The sequence below is a fragment of the Telmatherina bonti genome, assembly GCF_933228915.1.
Source record: "Telmatherina bonti genome assembly, chromosome: 22".
NCBI lineage: Eukaryota > Metazoa > Chordata > Actinopteri > Atheriniformes > Telmatherinidae > Telmatherina > Telmatherina bonti.
This window is the reverse complement of record NC_136631.1, coordinates 16,662,058-16,677,530: the sequence shown is the minus strand read 5'-3', so window position 1 is coordinate 16,677,530 and position 15,473 is coordinate 16,662,058. Positions and strand designations below refer to the sequence as shown.

Below are 15,473 nucleotides of genomic sequence, written 5' to 3'. Positions count from 1 at the left end.
TAATTTTGATTCAAGAGTTGCAAGTGGCAGGTGAAAGGTGATTTGGCCACTTGCTGCAAAGCTACAGAACACAGAGGCAACAAGATATTTGTAAACAACAGATTACAGTACAGACTTTTTAAAAAATTGTACAGAGAAACCTAATAGATTGATAGATTTAGGTTATTTTGAGTCCACTAGGCGGTATCCATAAGCAGAATACATGTTGGGTAATAATCCCACCAATGATCCTCATTTTTTCACACCTTTTGGGAAAACCTCTGCATAACTATTATGCAACCATAGTTTTGTTAAGTCTGATGCATCTAAAAGAAAAAAAATAAACTTGCAACCAGCTGGACAGAAAAATTAAGCCTACGTGTAAATAAACTACAGCCCATATTTTGCACTAGATGTCAGTGGGCCAGACATGAAAAAAGTGTGTTTAGTGGTTGTTCTAGAGAGCCACTAGCTCAGGTTATTGGTGCTGACCACAGTAAACTTTGCTTTTTGAAAGTGGGAGAAGCTTGAAGCCAGTGTTTTCACAGGAAACATGTAAATAGCACTCCACTGTCCATTTGATGAAAGCACAAATAAATATGTGTACAGCATACAAAAAGTGTGTTTGGCCACAAACCCAATATGATGATGGCCAAATGACAAACTCCAGGCTTTGCGCGGTCGTCCACAGGCCAGTTGACTAAGTAATAATGGCTATGTCCACCTGCAGTTTATGATACAAAAATGTTTACGGGAAAAATTCTCCGAAGTGGACAGTGTGACAGCACTTTCAGGAATCTGTTTTCTAAGGTCTTTCAGTGTGGAAAAGTTCAGCTGGCTTCAGTTATTTGCTTTGGTGGAACGTTGTCTGGCCCATAGTGCGCCTTGGAGGTGGACGGGACGTCAATATTGGGATCTCCATTGTTAGCTGTGTCTATTTGGTTGCTCTTGCCGAGGCTCTTGATGATATTCAGGTTGGTTCGAGCAGTTTCCATGAAGCTGTTTTCCAGTAACCAACCATCAGACTCAGAGTTGGGATCTCCCTGTCTCAGTACATTTTCCAGAGAGGTCTGTAGGTACCGAACCCCCGTCAACACTGACAGCTGCAACAAGACAAAGACACACCTTACTCACAAGGTCATGGAAAAGCAAAGTACAAACCATGAGGCAAGAGGTCAAATATGGTATGATGTAATTTTGCAGCAGAGAGCCTCATGTAGTGCATGGATTTCTCACTTTTAATGAAATGAAAAATACTTTATTAATCCCCAAAGGGAAATTCAATGTTGTAGTATATAATAATTAATCTGAGGAGGTCATGTTCCAGAGGCTGATGGCTGCTGGCAGAATTGTTATAATTATAATTATAATTCAAATATATTAAAGAATAAGTGCTACAAATGAACGTTATACGACTTTAAACTCTCATATTTCCTGTTTAGGCTCACAGTGAAGACCTTATGTGATGCCAGTTTGTGTTAATTTACCTCAAACAGCCAGGTGATGAGCACTGTGAGACCAATGGACTGCATAATGTGAGTGTAGTACTCCAGCAGCGCCTGGCGGCACCCTTTCATCCACAGGTTCAACTCCTCCGTCTGGTGCTCGTAGTTGAAGTGGGCCGAGTTGTTGGTAATCTGCTGCTGGATACAGGGCCGGGGTGAGTTGATGTTGCAGCAGCTGAAAGGGACTCCGTCCATCAGGTACTTTCCCTCCACATTGCTCCTTAATCGGCTAGAAAGGCAGTAAAAAATGTAGAGTCGGTCTTCATGGATTTTTACAATGTTTTTAGAACGTTGAGTTTACTTTAAACCTGAATTTATATGTCAAACTTGGGCCTGGGGTTTTACGGAAAGCATAATTCTCTTTTTTTTTAAATAAAATTGCAACAATGCAAATGATGATAATGAGGAAATTTGATATCTTTAAATACCTCATTTCATTTCCACTTAATTCCTTATCATGAAATACTTTAAAATGTATTTAATTTCAAATTAAGTTGTAATAATTTAAGACCCATAAGGTCTTAAATTATGTGGATGCTATGTGAATTCTGCATCAGAATCCGCCAAAGAACTGTTTTTGTCCTGAAATCAGATTGTGTATCCATGTTGTCAAAATTCAGGTCACCACAATAAATATTCAGAACATGAATATTTACCAGCTTTCAGCCCAAACACATAGTGTTTCCCAGCATATCTACACGTTCCAAAGTTATAAATTTATTTGTGTGAATGGTGTTTTTGGTCCATTTTCAATTTTTTTTTTTTTTTTTTTTTTTTAAAGTTCTTGACAATATTTTCTGTCAAGTGCTGATTTGGTATCAGTAGACTTTAACAGCAACAGGAAACCAGAAAGAAAGCAGTGAGAGGGGAGCAAAATTGTATAAAGGGGCAGGTCAGGCAGCTTATAAGTTCTGTAAAACTCACAAGAAACCAACATAAAGGAGGGAAGCTACAGATTCAGATTAAGTCTCTCAACAGGAGCTTACATTCCTCTGTTAATAGATTATTCAGTACACAATTATTCAATATTAAATACGCCCCCCCTCCCCCCCACCTGAGAATAATTGCCCATTATTCTCATAATTTCTGTAACAAAAACTCATCTTGTATACAAGATGATAGGCCTCCTCCTCCTACAGTTTGTACTTACTCCACCACGTCTTTTTGGGACATATCCAGGTAGCGGTTGCTGATCCACTGGATTTGAAACCAGTCCTTATAGCCGTTGTTTCCACAGCACTGGAACTGAATCTGCAGCATGTCCACAGTGCTCTTCAGGAAGCAGCGTCCTGGTGTGTCTGTGTCTTTGTAGAACTTCATAGCCTGAGTCAGCCCCAAGTTCAGAGACTCTTCTAGCTCCCAATGCATGCTGTAACACATCAGCGCCCCAACAAGCACACAGAAGGTGAAGAAAAAGGTGCACACAATGTAGGGCAGCATGATCAGCTTCCAGCGCAAGAACTTGGTTGTGTCCACACAGTCGTAACAGATCTTTCCACCCAAGAAGTTGATGGCACAAGCAATGAGGCCCACAGCTATTAGCATGTTGGGGACATACTGGATGTCCCTCTCAGCCATCAGTTCCCCCCGCTTGTTGATCTCCACCTTGAGGAAGAGTCCCAGGCTGAAGAGGATGGCCCCAGTAACCACTGAGATCCAGTTTAGGATCCACAGCACCTGGGCCAGCTTGTCCCTTTTGGTTTTTGTGAACTTAACTCTTAAAACAGCCATTGTCTATATTTCTTCTTTCACTATTCCTTGAAGACCAGGGTGTGATTAAAGGTGAGAAATAGGTAAAGAGGTAGAAAGGAACAGGTTATCCTCCATGAGGTGTGGGGGACCAGGAGGAGGGGGTTTGGTAGCACAATTCTCTGAAGGTCCTTTCATAAGCAGCTTAGCCAGGTAGTCATGACTGATATTGTGTGTGCGCTGCATTATGGCTGCACTGTAGGCACATTGTGAGAACGCACTGATGAGAAGCAGAAAAAAGGAAATGGTTACTTAAACAAAATAATAACAAGCGTAAAACTCTACTGAGACTAAATGCACTGACATTTAACAAGTTGTATGAAACAGGATGAGTGATGGACTACTTACAATGCAAGACAAATAAAATGAAGATTAGGAACGCCTTAACCTGTTAAGAAATACACCAACTCTTTGTAATCCAACAATCCCAAAGTTAAAATAATTTCTGTCATAAAATAGTTGGTTAAATGAGATTTTAAATGGAAGAAGTCTCATTGACTCACCTTAGTAGTGCTCATTGCTCTTTTTAAAAATCTGACATCACTCTCATCTTACTTTCACTCTGTTTTCTTGCTGACATCGTCAAATCCTGAGAGAGGATGGTGGTCGTGGTGGCACTGAGAGCACGAAGGCAGCCACAGTAGCATCCGAGGGAGAAAAGCAGGCAAGTCCTGACCCTCCTCCTAATCCCCTTTAATCATTAATCAGCCCAGGGCCCCACAAGAGATTTAGACCCACCTTCTGCCGCCGACGCAAATCTGACTGTCCCAGCACTGTGAAAGGAATGTGTTGCTTTGGAGTGAGCGTGTGTGTCAGAAATTGTTTTATTGATCTATTATTTTTATGTGTTCTCTTATAGTTGATGCTCACTGAAATGTCTACTTATGATATAATAAAATAAAAATAATGAAATAAAACTAAATTAGATTCTGTTTAAATTAAAGGGCTGTTTTAAATACTATATGCTCTTATTTTGTCTGTCACACAAGAAAAACGTACAGAAATAAAATCAAACAAAACAGATGATTTCTCTTGTATATATTCAGGAACTACAGTATTGTTCTTTTGACTTTGTCACACGTTAAAAACATGTATAAAATAATAAAGGGGATCAGAAGGCCTGAATAGCTGAAATCTGTAACAGTAACTAATTCCGGTTTTTCTAAGTTAATGATCTCTGTATTTCTGTTTTTAGTTTCAAAACTGCGTTTAAAATCAGAATATATCTAGAGAAGCACTCGGAGAGCGCAGACCTCATCCAAGCAGCTCATTTCCACTCATAGTAATTTCCACATTGTAGTCCTACATTCACTTCATTATGAAAACCGTGTCTTTGCTATAACTGTAGTGTTTTTCTTGCATGTTAATATCTTCTTTTGTTCTCTTGCAGTGAATTTAGCTGGGATCTGGATCTGTTTTTGATATCTTGTACAATCTGTTGGAAACTTCACTTGGATTTTTTGACAATTTGTTGTGGACTTATATGCATATAGTGACATATATAGTGAAAATGGCCCTATCTCATAATGATTTTGATTCCAAAATTCCTGGATCCAGCCCATTCTAAAAAAAACAAAACAAAAAACAAATCCAAAATACCTCACAAAAAACAAGAACAAACAAACAAACAAAACAAAATCCATCCAGTGGTTTTTGTGTAAGGTTGCTAACAGACAAACACACAGACATGATAAACGCTGGCAAAAACATAACCTGTGCCTCCATATTGGCTGAGCTATTAAATCATTAAATTCAGCTGTTGATGAACTAAGTGTTAAGATAATCCAGTGCAAGCAGGTATGTGATGCTACTGGGGTTTTCAGTAGCATGTGCTCGGCCTTTTCCACAAAAAAGAAAAAAGTATAATAACACTGACAAGTTCTGTTGTTGAATTCTTGTAGATAACCGTGATTTTATTCCTTCTCATGTGGAAGGTGCAGTCTCCATTGACAGCTTTCAGCATACTTACACATGAATACAGCTACACAGCAAATCAGCCAATGAAATGTTAACAAAGAGTGAGATTAGGGGATTAGCATGTAGGAAAGTAGCTTGTGTAAGGAGAGAAACCTACTGCAGCCACTGGGCCAGCGAGCAAATCCACATGAGAACTCCCCACTGATCAGAGGTATAACCGAGAAACTACAGACAACTAAACCACAAATACTGAACTGAGTAAGTATTTAAAAGCAAGCAAATCTTTTTAGATGTCTCATAATAATTATTTCAACCATTGAATTGCACAATCTACTGATCTAATTATGTCTGAGAATCGTTCAACATACGTGCTGCTATAATAACACTCGAGGTATAGACTCCAAGAAAAGGTGTTTTCATAAAGCTGACTTTTTGTCTTCTTGTTCTAAAAGGGAAAAAAAAAACATCCTCATGAACTTTTTTTTCTTCTTTTCAAACGATAGTCCCATTAATCCACATGTCATTTACCTGCCATTCACACCACGCTCTGATTTTCTAGGTGCATTCAGCATGCTGGACGGTCAGTGGTCTGAAGCTTTGGTCAACAACAACATCAGACTTATCATCCGGTGGCTAGAGAAGTTAACCACTGAAGGTGCAGAAGAAGAAATTATATACTTTAAAACTATTGTCCTTCAAAAATACAAGTCCATTAAGTTTTTGTTGTTTGATTTAACTCCATTAAGGTGATGCTGATTCGGCAGAAACTCTACAAATCTTTAGCTTCTGGGTACAGAGGACATCAGAATGTGCTAAAAAGGAGTTGTTAACCTTGTGTAAGTACAAACCATTTCATCTTAGTATTGTTCCTCATGAGAAACAAACTGAAATGTGATTTAAAAAAAAAAAAAGAAGTGGTCGGTACTTGTTTCATGAGTAATGCATCTGTAATGTGACTTTTAAACTGACAATACTTTTCTCCCACTCAGACTTAGCATTGACAAGAACATCAGTAATTTTCTCTGGGTTTATAATCTAAAAACATGTGAAATTCCTCTTTAATCAATGCACTGAACATCTGTTTCCGTGCATTATATTACACTATTGTTATTGTGTCTTATTTATCCCCACAGGCTTCAGCCGCTGCCAGGGTCTATGGATGTTTCTGGACCGGAGCTCCTTCACTAGAGTACACATGTTGCTCCAAAGATTAAGAAACCTACTCACCTTGACCCAGTGGGCAAGAAAAAGGCTATACACAGCCCATTTATGGCACGGTACACATATAGCATAGAACTGGGCCTTCGTAGTTGTACATGCATATTCTAATCTTTAAGATTTCACTTACTGTTTAAAACTCTGTGATCACATTTAATTATATTGTCTTCTTTGGGAAGGTGTGGGCATTCCATGTGTAATTTGCAGAAACACAATGAGCTCTTCAAACGTCCGACAAGGCTGCTGGAACCGAGAACACAAGATTCTGAATCAGTATATTTGGCTGGGACAGCTGGTTCAGTGGTGGGGCATCATGGGACTCCTCCCCAAGTTCCCTGGTAATGACATCCACCTGAACAAAAACACTGACACGAAGCGCTGCAATCACATCTCTAAATGCTTATCTGCTTACGCTGTTGCTGTTAGAGCCTCAAGAAGTGAAGCGTATCTCTCAGATGTGGAAGGAAATGGATCTCACTCATCGGAAAGCCTGTCTTGAAACACCCAAGTAACTCATTTAATGCTGAAGGATTTACAGACACTGGCATTTTTTTCTACCTCTGAACGTTCATTCAATCCCAAATGCTTTTCTCTTTTGTCTTTCATAGGTGGGAGAATGGTGAAATGAAATTTTTGATTGAAGGCATAGTGGGACAGCTGAGCAGAGAACATGGCAGCATTTGGACTTCTGACGCCTGCACAGACCAGTTCTACCCTCCTCCTAATTTGCAGGCGCTGTTAAAGCTTGTCCTCATGCCTCACACTGACCATACATCTGTCCAAGCTATTGTATCCACTCAGACACAGCATCAGCAAAGCTTTTCATTAAACATATTGCTTCATATTTATTTGTTGACATATTGTGGATTGTACAGTTCTTAACATCCCTGTTGCAGCTCATATACTTTATCCTGGATGTGGCAAATTTCCTGCAGTGCAAAGACAACCTTCTCCAGTCTTTCTGCCATGCCTTCACAATTCCTTCCAGCTTCTCTCAACAAATCCGAGCTTTCTGGTTGTTTGATCATGGACACGTTAAGGTATGCAGGAAGGAGAATTTTAACTCCCTGTTAATAAATGATTTGTATTTGGATCATGCTGTTACAATAAGCACAAGCAAGGCGAATGTGTTTGAGAGCTGCAAGGGTCAGTTAAGCATCGGATTGATCACATAAGTGTCCTTGTTCTTACAGCCATAGAAGGTGACATTAATGGGTCACTAATGCAGTACCGTAACGCTTCACTGTTTCTCTGTTACTTTTCCCTTCATATACCCATAATTAAAAAGAACCTAAATGCCTAGAAGGACTCTTTATGTTATGTTAACTCACCTAGGCCTCCATGGAACTTTTACTGAGCCCGAAAGCCACAGTTCCCTGTCTCTCCTGGCAGCATCGTTGCATCATCCACTCTCTTCTGGCAAGGAAGCAACCTCACATGGCTCTAAGGTACCTCCAGTGGACAAGCCCAGCCGTAGAGACTGTTGAGGATGCCAAATTATATGCAGATGTGTTTCTTCAAACCAGGTGCATTTTGGCCTGTCATAGTTATTTTTCATAAGACAAGAATGTTACTTTTTGCGTACTTATTGGCTTTTTGAATTGGTCCAAACCTCCAGCTGTGTTTCTGATGCCTGGTCTCTGCTGAAGAAAAGCCACACAGAAAGTGAGGATATGGCCATATACTTCCTCCAGGCTTGTAAGGGGTTTAATCTGTGTGAAGATGCTTTGAGATACATTCCTGAGAGATACAGTGTGAGTAAATCTGTTGTTACACATAAAACAATTAGAGATACTTTGTATTTAAAGAGACATTTTTGTGGAAAATAACCCTTTTTTGTTTTTTAGGAAAAAGCTGGCAGCTTCAAAGTATTGGAGAAGAAGAAAAAAGGTAATTCTGACACTTTTAAATAGTATGAGATAAGAATAAAGTATTTTTGTGCAACTTGAAGGTTTTGTTTTAACAGACTGTTTTGTAGAAATGCCACCGTGCCCACTGTCTGCAAAGCTCTATCAGCATAACAGAGAGAGCGTAGTGTCCTCACAGGAAGTGGTGAAACTGGTCAAAAGGAGTGTTATGGAAGTGAGACAACCACATACCAGGATAAGGTATTAAAGCTGGCATTATTAAATGTGATGGAATTGTTTGAAGTTCATGTCATAGCTGCAGATTAAAAAACCTTGTCCAACATTTCAGCGTGGTTGTGTGGCCAAAGCCTGCTGAGAAAAAACCAGACAACAGAGAAATATTCCTGCCAGTTGAGGCTCTGAGTTGTCTCACACCCAGCCTGTCCCCAGTGGGTATGGTGGATGAAAAAGAAGAAGCAGCACAGACAGATGACCAAGAGGAGGAACAGGATGTTATTAATTATGTATATAGTTTTATTATACCTATTAATAAGGATAACAGCATGCTGTAGATGTGTGTGTGTGTGCTTTTATTAACAGCCCTTGGCTTTCATGTTCTCATTGCAGGAGCTGACTGAGACACAGGAGCACGTTTCCTCTTCTGAGAATCTGAGCTCTGTCTCATCCTTCACCTCAGCATCATCATTTCCTCTACTCAAGCAGCCTTATGTGTACAAGAGCACCGTGACCTTGCAGCGAATTTCCTCTCTTATCACCGATGGAGAAAACCAAAGTGGGGAAGGAGAAGAAGCAGAAGAGAGTGAAACCACCTCAATAGCAGATTCTCTGCCAGATTGCCCTGAGCTGATGCGGACACCAGATGGCACCACAGACCCTGTTTTCCTCGGCACCTCAGACAAAGAGAGCCACCTGGATGTTATGCTTTCTGCAGAAGGTAAGCTCTGTTGGGGACATAACACTTTAATACATTTCCAAAAGAAGGAATAACGCTTTTTTAAAATACATTTTATGGATAACATTTTTCTAAGGAGAGGAATCGGAAGCAAAAGTTGACCCAGAAGAGGAAATTTTCAGTGCTGATGCACTTTCAGGAACTTTCTCTTCTGAATTGTTCAGTAAAATGGAGCAGTCAGATAAATGGATGCCTTCAGAGATTCTCAGTGTTGTAATGACATCTGATAATTCCCCGGCTATGGAAGTTAATCAGGTAGGAAATAACCATTTAATTAAACAATACACACAATAGAGTAGGTTGATTATTGTGACCTAGTTCTAGTTTGACGATAGGACTCTTCCTGTTACCTCCTCAGGAAGGATGTGATCATCATGAACAAGAACCAAAGGATTCTCTTAGACAAGATTTATCCTCTATGTCTTTTAAAACTACAGAGGATGTTCTTACTATTATTGGCCACAGCTTTGAAGAAATTTCACCCAGTAGCTCACCAAGGATGGTTGAGCACGACAACTCTGTCATCCCTACACAACCTAATATCCCTGGTAGCTCTTTAAGCCTTGGTCCAGCCCACAGTGTCAAAGCCACCTCTGCTTCTGCCTACATGACCTGTGAGATCTCCCCAAAATCTGAATTACAAACAGATGAACTCAGCTACCCGAGCACCTCATCCAGGCCCGATTACTGCAAAGCAGACAGCTGGTGGAAACACAAGACTGACAGCAGAGCTTCCAGTGTCTTATCAGCTGCAGAGCCAAGTGGAATGATCTCGCCAGGTGAGGAATGCTGTTTTATTAAAGTACAACCAATGTTTCCAGTGCTTAACTGACATATAGAGCTGGCAAATCATTAAAAACCATCATTAGCAATATGCTAATCAGACAAAAACCAACCCCACACCTCACCATCTAAAATCAATGTCTTTGCCTGTATTGATGTATGTTGTGTGAGCATTCTGGACAGACATAATTATATGCCAGAGAGGCGGTTGTTCGCTGCAGGGTGCAGGATGCAAGTATTTGTACCAAAGGCAGGGGGGCTTGGCGACTGAGGGAGACTGGAAAGGAAGTGAAGTGTTAAGAGATTGGTTCTGAACCTTCCTGCAGCAGTCAGTCATCCATAAAACAACCCCTTCTTCTTGTACCTGTTATTATGTGTGTGTGTGTGTGTGTGTGAGGTGGGGGAAGTGTCTCTTCCCCTGCTGCAGGAGCACATCCCTTCAGCTGCCAGGTTGTGCTGATCACCACTGGGCCTCAGGGATCTGTGGCCTGTTGCCCCTCATTGATGCCACATCTTTGTCTGTAAGACAAAGGTTAAAAACATAACAGCAGAGCAATGTTGCATGGAATTAAGACTGGTGTCACAAAACATCTTTTTGACTGTAAAGTAGAATTTACATGTGAAGGCAAATAAAATGAGTTATTTCTGTTCTTGCGCAGATGAAAATATGTCTCCCTTTGTTCGAGGTCGGTCATACACCTACGGTCTGGTCAGTTTTATGGATTTTGCTGCAAAGCAAAGAGAAGACAAACAGGTACATTGTTCTCATCATGCATACTGTCCTGTTCACAGCATGGGGGGGGGGGGGGGGGGGGATGCCAACGAAGCCAATAGGGGTCACTATTGTTCTAGTTAACATGTTGAGTGTTGGGATGATCTCACTTTTAGTCTCTGAGGATTTTCCTTCATCACAACCCAGCAGGTGCCCTTTTTTACTCCCCTACACCCCCTTTCTTCTGTCCTCCAGCATAAACATCATTGTTTTTAAGATCTCCACCTATGATGATGTAATCTTTCAAAGTGAATACAGGGTGAATAGATTTGTTCATGCAGTACCAGAGAATGTAGTTATTTATTTAAAAATACAGTAGCAGCTTGTTTTCATATCAAATTTTGTTATTTTTTTGGGGGAGATTATTGTTTTTGCTCTGATCTGAACATGAAACTCCTGGGTATTGTTACAGCAATTCATGTGAATGGCCATGACAGAGGGTTTGTTGGACAGTTTAACCTCATATTCTTAGTGTGAGCTTGTCTTTCCTGGAGGGATTTTTTGTAAAAAGGGTTGTTTGGATTATTATTGATTCAGGCTAGAAACTGAGCATTTTAGATTTACTTTATAGGCATACAGAGAGCTGATGTTTAATATATGAAACCAATCTGATAAACAACAGTTATTGACTAATCTAGCTGTCATCTAGTCCTTGCCAGAGAGGTAAAAGATTTCAAAATCAGGATATTAGACATAGCGTGCAACTTCGGAAGTCTGATTTCCCTTCGTGTGCCAGTTGCACAAGTGCTCATGAAGATTATGTGAATTGTTATGAATGAGATACTGTGGTGAAAACACAGTCATCCATCAACTTGTAGGAGCTTTCTAAAAGTGATCATGTTCACCTCTAAAGGAAGCACAAAATTAAAACCCACAGACTTCATGAAAATCATGATGTTCACACAAAGAGACATGGGAAGTAGTTGTGCTCATGGATGCTGGATGTTGAAATGTTCAAGATTCAAGGGGAGATGAATGGCCTCTATTAGGAGCATTTAATCAGTGGCTGGCCCAGTGCTTCCAGTCTCCTGCGCCCCCTGGGGAAAGATTAATGGGTACAGGATATTTCATCAGGCCCTTCACATCACTGCTCAGGATATGAGGCTGTAATTGTGTCTGTCTTTTTGCTGTTGTTTTGTGTTGCAGGCAGAGAAAGAGGAGCCTGAGGGTTGGAGTGGGAAGGCTCCACAACAAGGAGCTATAAGAAGCGGGAAAACGCGAACCATGAAAGGCAAACGGGTGAAGAGAACATGAAGATACATAAACAAAATGAAAGACAGGATTTAAAGCGATGCATCTTTCTTTTGTATCAGAAATGCTCTTTGTATCTAAACCTATAATAATAATAACAAGGATAAATATATGTTCCCCATCACAAGATCCATCTTTTGTTTCCTGTCAGTCAACAGATCAGATATTCCTAACAGCAGCACAGCGAGATTGCCCTGACACACCCTTAATCCTCTGAACATAATATGTGATGGAAACACTCCTTTTGGTCATGTAAAAAAGATGCATGTTGCTCCAATTTAAACATGAATTCACTACATGTAGAATGCACAAACGCCGCCCTTGAAAATCATTCTGCACATTACATTCTTCACTGGCTTTCCTCCACTTGAAAAAGGATGTTTGCTTTGCTGCCATAGCATCTCATGAAAAATGGATGACCTCCCAGTGCTTTCTTCTGCCCATCCCTCCCCATATTTGTCCAGAGCCCAGGGAATGCATTTGGGTTAGCATCTTCCCTCTCTCTCTACCTCCTTCTCGCCCTCTGTGGAGTGTTCGGGGGGTGAATAACTTAACACATATTTCAGCTTGACACACTTATGCTTAGGGTCTCCCCTGGGTGCTCAGTTCATGAGCCCACACATGCTGTATTATTTAAAAGTGGGATTTGGAGTTCTGTGGATGTAATCTCCTTTTTGAGTGAAGAAGGGGGGGATGCCTTATGAATTTGTTAAGTCTATGACCTTGCAGTTGCAACAGCACCTCTGATACCAGTTGCTGTCTCAGGTCTAGTCAGAGACATTAGCAAGTCAGCATCAACTCCCTCCTCATTAATGTTATCGACATTTTAGACTTTTTGCCGTTTTTAGTTGGGTTACATTTAGAAAGAAAAGCAGAAGTCACAAACACAAACAATGAAATATTTATTACAACAGAAAGGCCCAAATTATAAGAATTATTATAAGAATTAATATCTGCCACATTGATATTCAAGTGTTTGGCTGCATAATACCAAATGCTGCTAAAATAAAACGCCACACACACAAAAACATGTACTCACATACACACAAAATCACATAAATATAATAACTCAAGATAATCTGAGAGATGATACCATCAAGGAAATCAGAGGGCTGTGCTGCAGCAAAATGACACATAAATCATGTGCCAGGGAGGTGATGCAAAATACTGCTGTGTGTGTGATGGATACAAATAGCCTCCTAATGTACGGAAAGCTCTCATATAAATACTTGTCTTTATTTTGCATGAAGTATTTCCCAGAAAGCATCAGGATTATTAATTACTTTGGTGATAAATCAGCTCCGTAGGACGGACAGTGATGAAGATGATGATACTATTTAGCTTAATTAAAATGCACACTTTCAATCTGTAAGATTATATTTAATATTATATCATTGCTACATAAAATTTTTCATCAAGAGGCTTATATTAAGGCTGATTGTAACATGATACATTCAGACCAGCATGGCAGTGGATGGTTGACCACTGGAGGGCGCTGTGAGCAGCACAGAAGGGGACCAGAAAAGGGAAAGACACCTTGGCCAGTTCACCAGATGGGCTCACTGAGGCATGTCTGATGGTTGTGACAGACAGCTACCTGTTCTTCTTTAAGGACTGTCACCATTTATCATCAAACCATTACTCTAATTTCTGAGTGTGCATTGCATGATGTGTGTGCGCTTTAAAAAGAAAGATCACACACGAGGATCCTGTTGCTATCTGCAGACTCCGGTTCCTTTGGAAAAGGATATTAATTAGTTATTCTTATAAATATTCGTTTGATGATCTGATATTATTAAGCAGTCCGTGCAAAATTATTTTTCAAGCAAAACATCTCCCCCAAAATTTGTAGATTGTTTAAATTCCGTTTTAGATGAAAAGGTTTGTTTTAAAGTGAGATTATTTTCTATGTTGGATTGGGGGAATAAAAAAAGAAAAGAAATAGAAGGTGTAGCATTTATGATGTGTTGATGATACGAACCTGTGTGGGGAGAAAAGACGCAGAAACCTGTAGGTATCAAAGCAAAGAAAATGACATAATCAGCTGTTTAATATATTCAAGCTGCTGTGAATGTGAGTACCACATTAGAGGCATGTCTGTATAGCTCGGATGTGGATAAGATGGAGAGCCCTGAAGGCCTCTGGCTGCTCATTAATTTGCATCCTCGGATGTTGCGCCTCTGCACATCTCTGCCTCCACTGCGCAGGCGCAACTCCCCCGGAACGCAGACAGCCGAGCTGAGAGACAGAAAAAAATGGCCATCGACAATCTGATTTTCGCCCAGTGCATCCTTTATTTTTTAGCCTTTGTGTTCGGTTTCATCGCCGTAGTGCCTCTGTCTGAAAACACGGAGGATTTCGGAGGGAAATGTCTCCTCTTCACGCGGGGTATGTGGCAAAATGAGAACATCACTGTGTCGAAGCAGCGTTTCATCGTAGAGGAGTGGGGACCCGAGTCTTCCTGCAGCTTCATCACTTTTGTCGGCATAGCGTCCCTCATCCTGTCCGCAGTGCAGGCATGGAGACTGCTCTTCTTTCTGTGTAAAGGACACGACGAGTGAGTGACCGTTCCCATGTGCCCCCTCAACTCAAATGCATGAGATCCATAGGAAGCTTTAATGCAGCAGGATGTTTCACTTAGGTTTAATGGTTTCATGCAAATGTTTTTTCTGTCCCTCCCACGCCAGAATATGTGCCTACTTTTTTTTTTTTTTTTTTGTTTAAATCAGAATCAGAACCTCAATTCTGGGCCATGATGAGATGGCTTAAATAATACCAGTAGTGGCAGAAGATGCCAGTAAAAACGTGTAGTCACGTCATTCTCCATCTTTAAGATGCAGAGATGCGGTTCAGATAGTGCATGTGTAACACTTATGTAAACGTTGTCGTCATTTCCATGGTTGACTGACATGATTGACGTTATTTATCTGCAGCTCCATTTTTAATGCCTTCCTCAACCTGCTGATCAGCTCCCTGGTGGTGTTCACAGTCTTCTTGTCCAGCACCATTGTCAGTGTTGGCTTTAATCTGTGGTGTGATGCCATTACTGAAGGTGGAATGATGCCTAGCAGGTGAGACAGGAATACCATAACTCTACTTTTCCAGATATTACCATGATATAAACCCTACTCAGTAATTTTTTTCTGTTTAGCTGTGAGGACCTGCAAGATACAGATTTAGAACTTGGGTTGGACAACTCTGCTTTTTATGACCAGTTTGCAATAGCTCAGGTAATTATTATACCACCCAAAGAGTCTGATTAAATTTTAAATATCAGTGATAATATGATAATGTTCCTCTTTCAGTTTGGCCTGTGGGCTGCGTGGCTCACCTGGCTTGGAATAGCAGTGATTGCCTTCCTGAAGGTCTACCACAACTACAGACAAGAGGACCTGCTGGACACCCTGATCCACGAGAAGGAACTGCTGCTTGGCCGCTCCTCACGCTGCAACTCTGACCTCAAGACTGGCCTGATCTAG

At 40.6% G+C, this 15,473-nt stretch overlaps 2 protein-coding genes across 2 annotated transcripts; one reads left to right on the top strand and one right to left on the bottom strand.

The window, feature by feature from the left end:
• Positions 1-809: 809 nt before the first annotated feature.
• Positions 810-3,215, bottom strand: LOC306772863 (photoreceptor outer segment membrane glycoprotein 2-like; the record flags this gene model as incomplete). Its single annotated transcript, XM_079262504.1, has 3 exons — positions 810-1,082; positions 1,467-1,713; positions 2,635-3,215. 3 exons carry the CDS (start codon positions 3,213-3,215, stop codon positions 810-812), a joined length of 1,101 nt encoding a protein of 366 aa, XP_079118630.1.
• A 10,948-nt stretch (positions 3,216-14,163) lies between these two features.
• On the top strand, positions 14,164-15,473 carry LOC306772530 (transmembrane protein 179-like; the record flags this gene model as incomplete). The annotated part of the gene is made up of 4 exons (XM_079262043.1): positions 14,164-14,551; positions 14,928-15,065; positions 15,146-15,224; positions 15,300-15,473. The coding sequence occupies exons 1-4, from the start codon at positions 14,250-14,252 to the stop codon at positions 15,471-15,473; spliced, it is 693 nt and encodes a 230-aa protein (XP_079118169.1). The 5' UTR covers positions 14,164-14,249.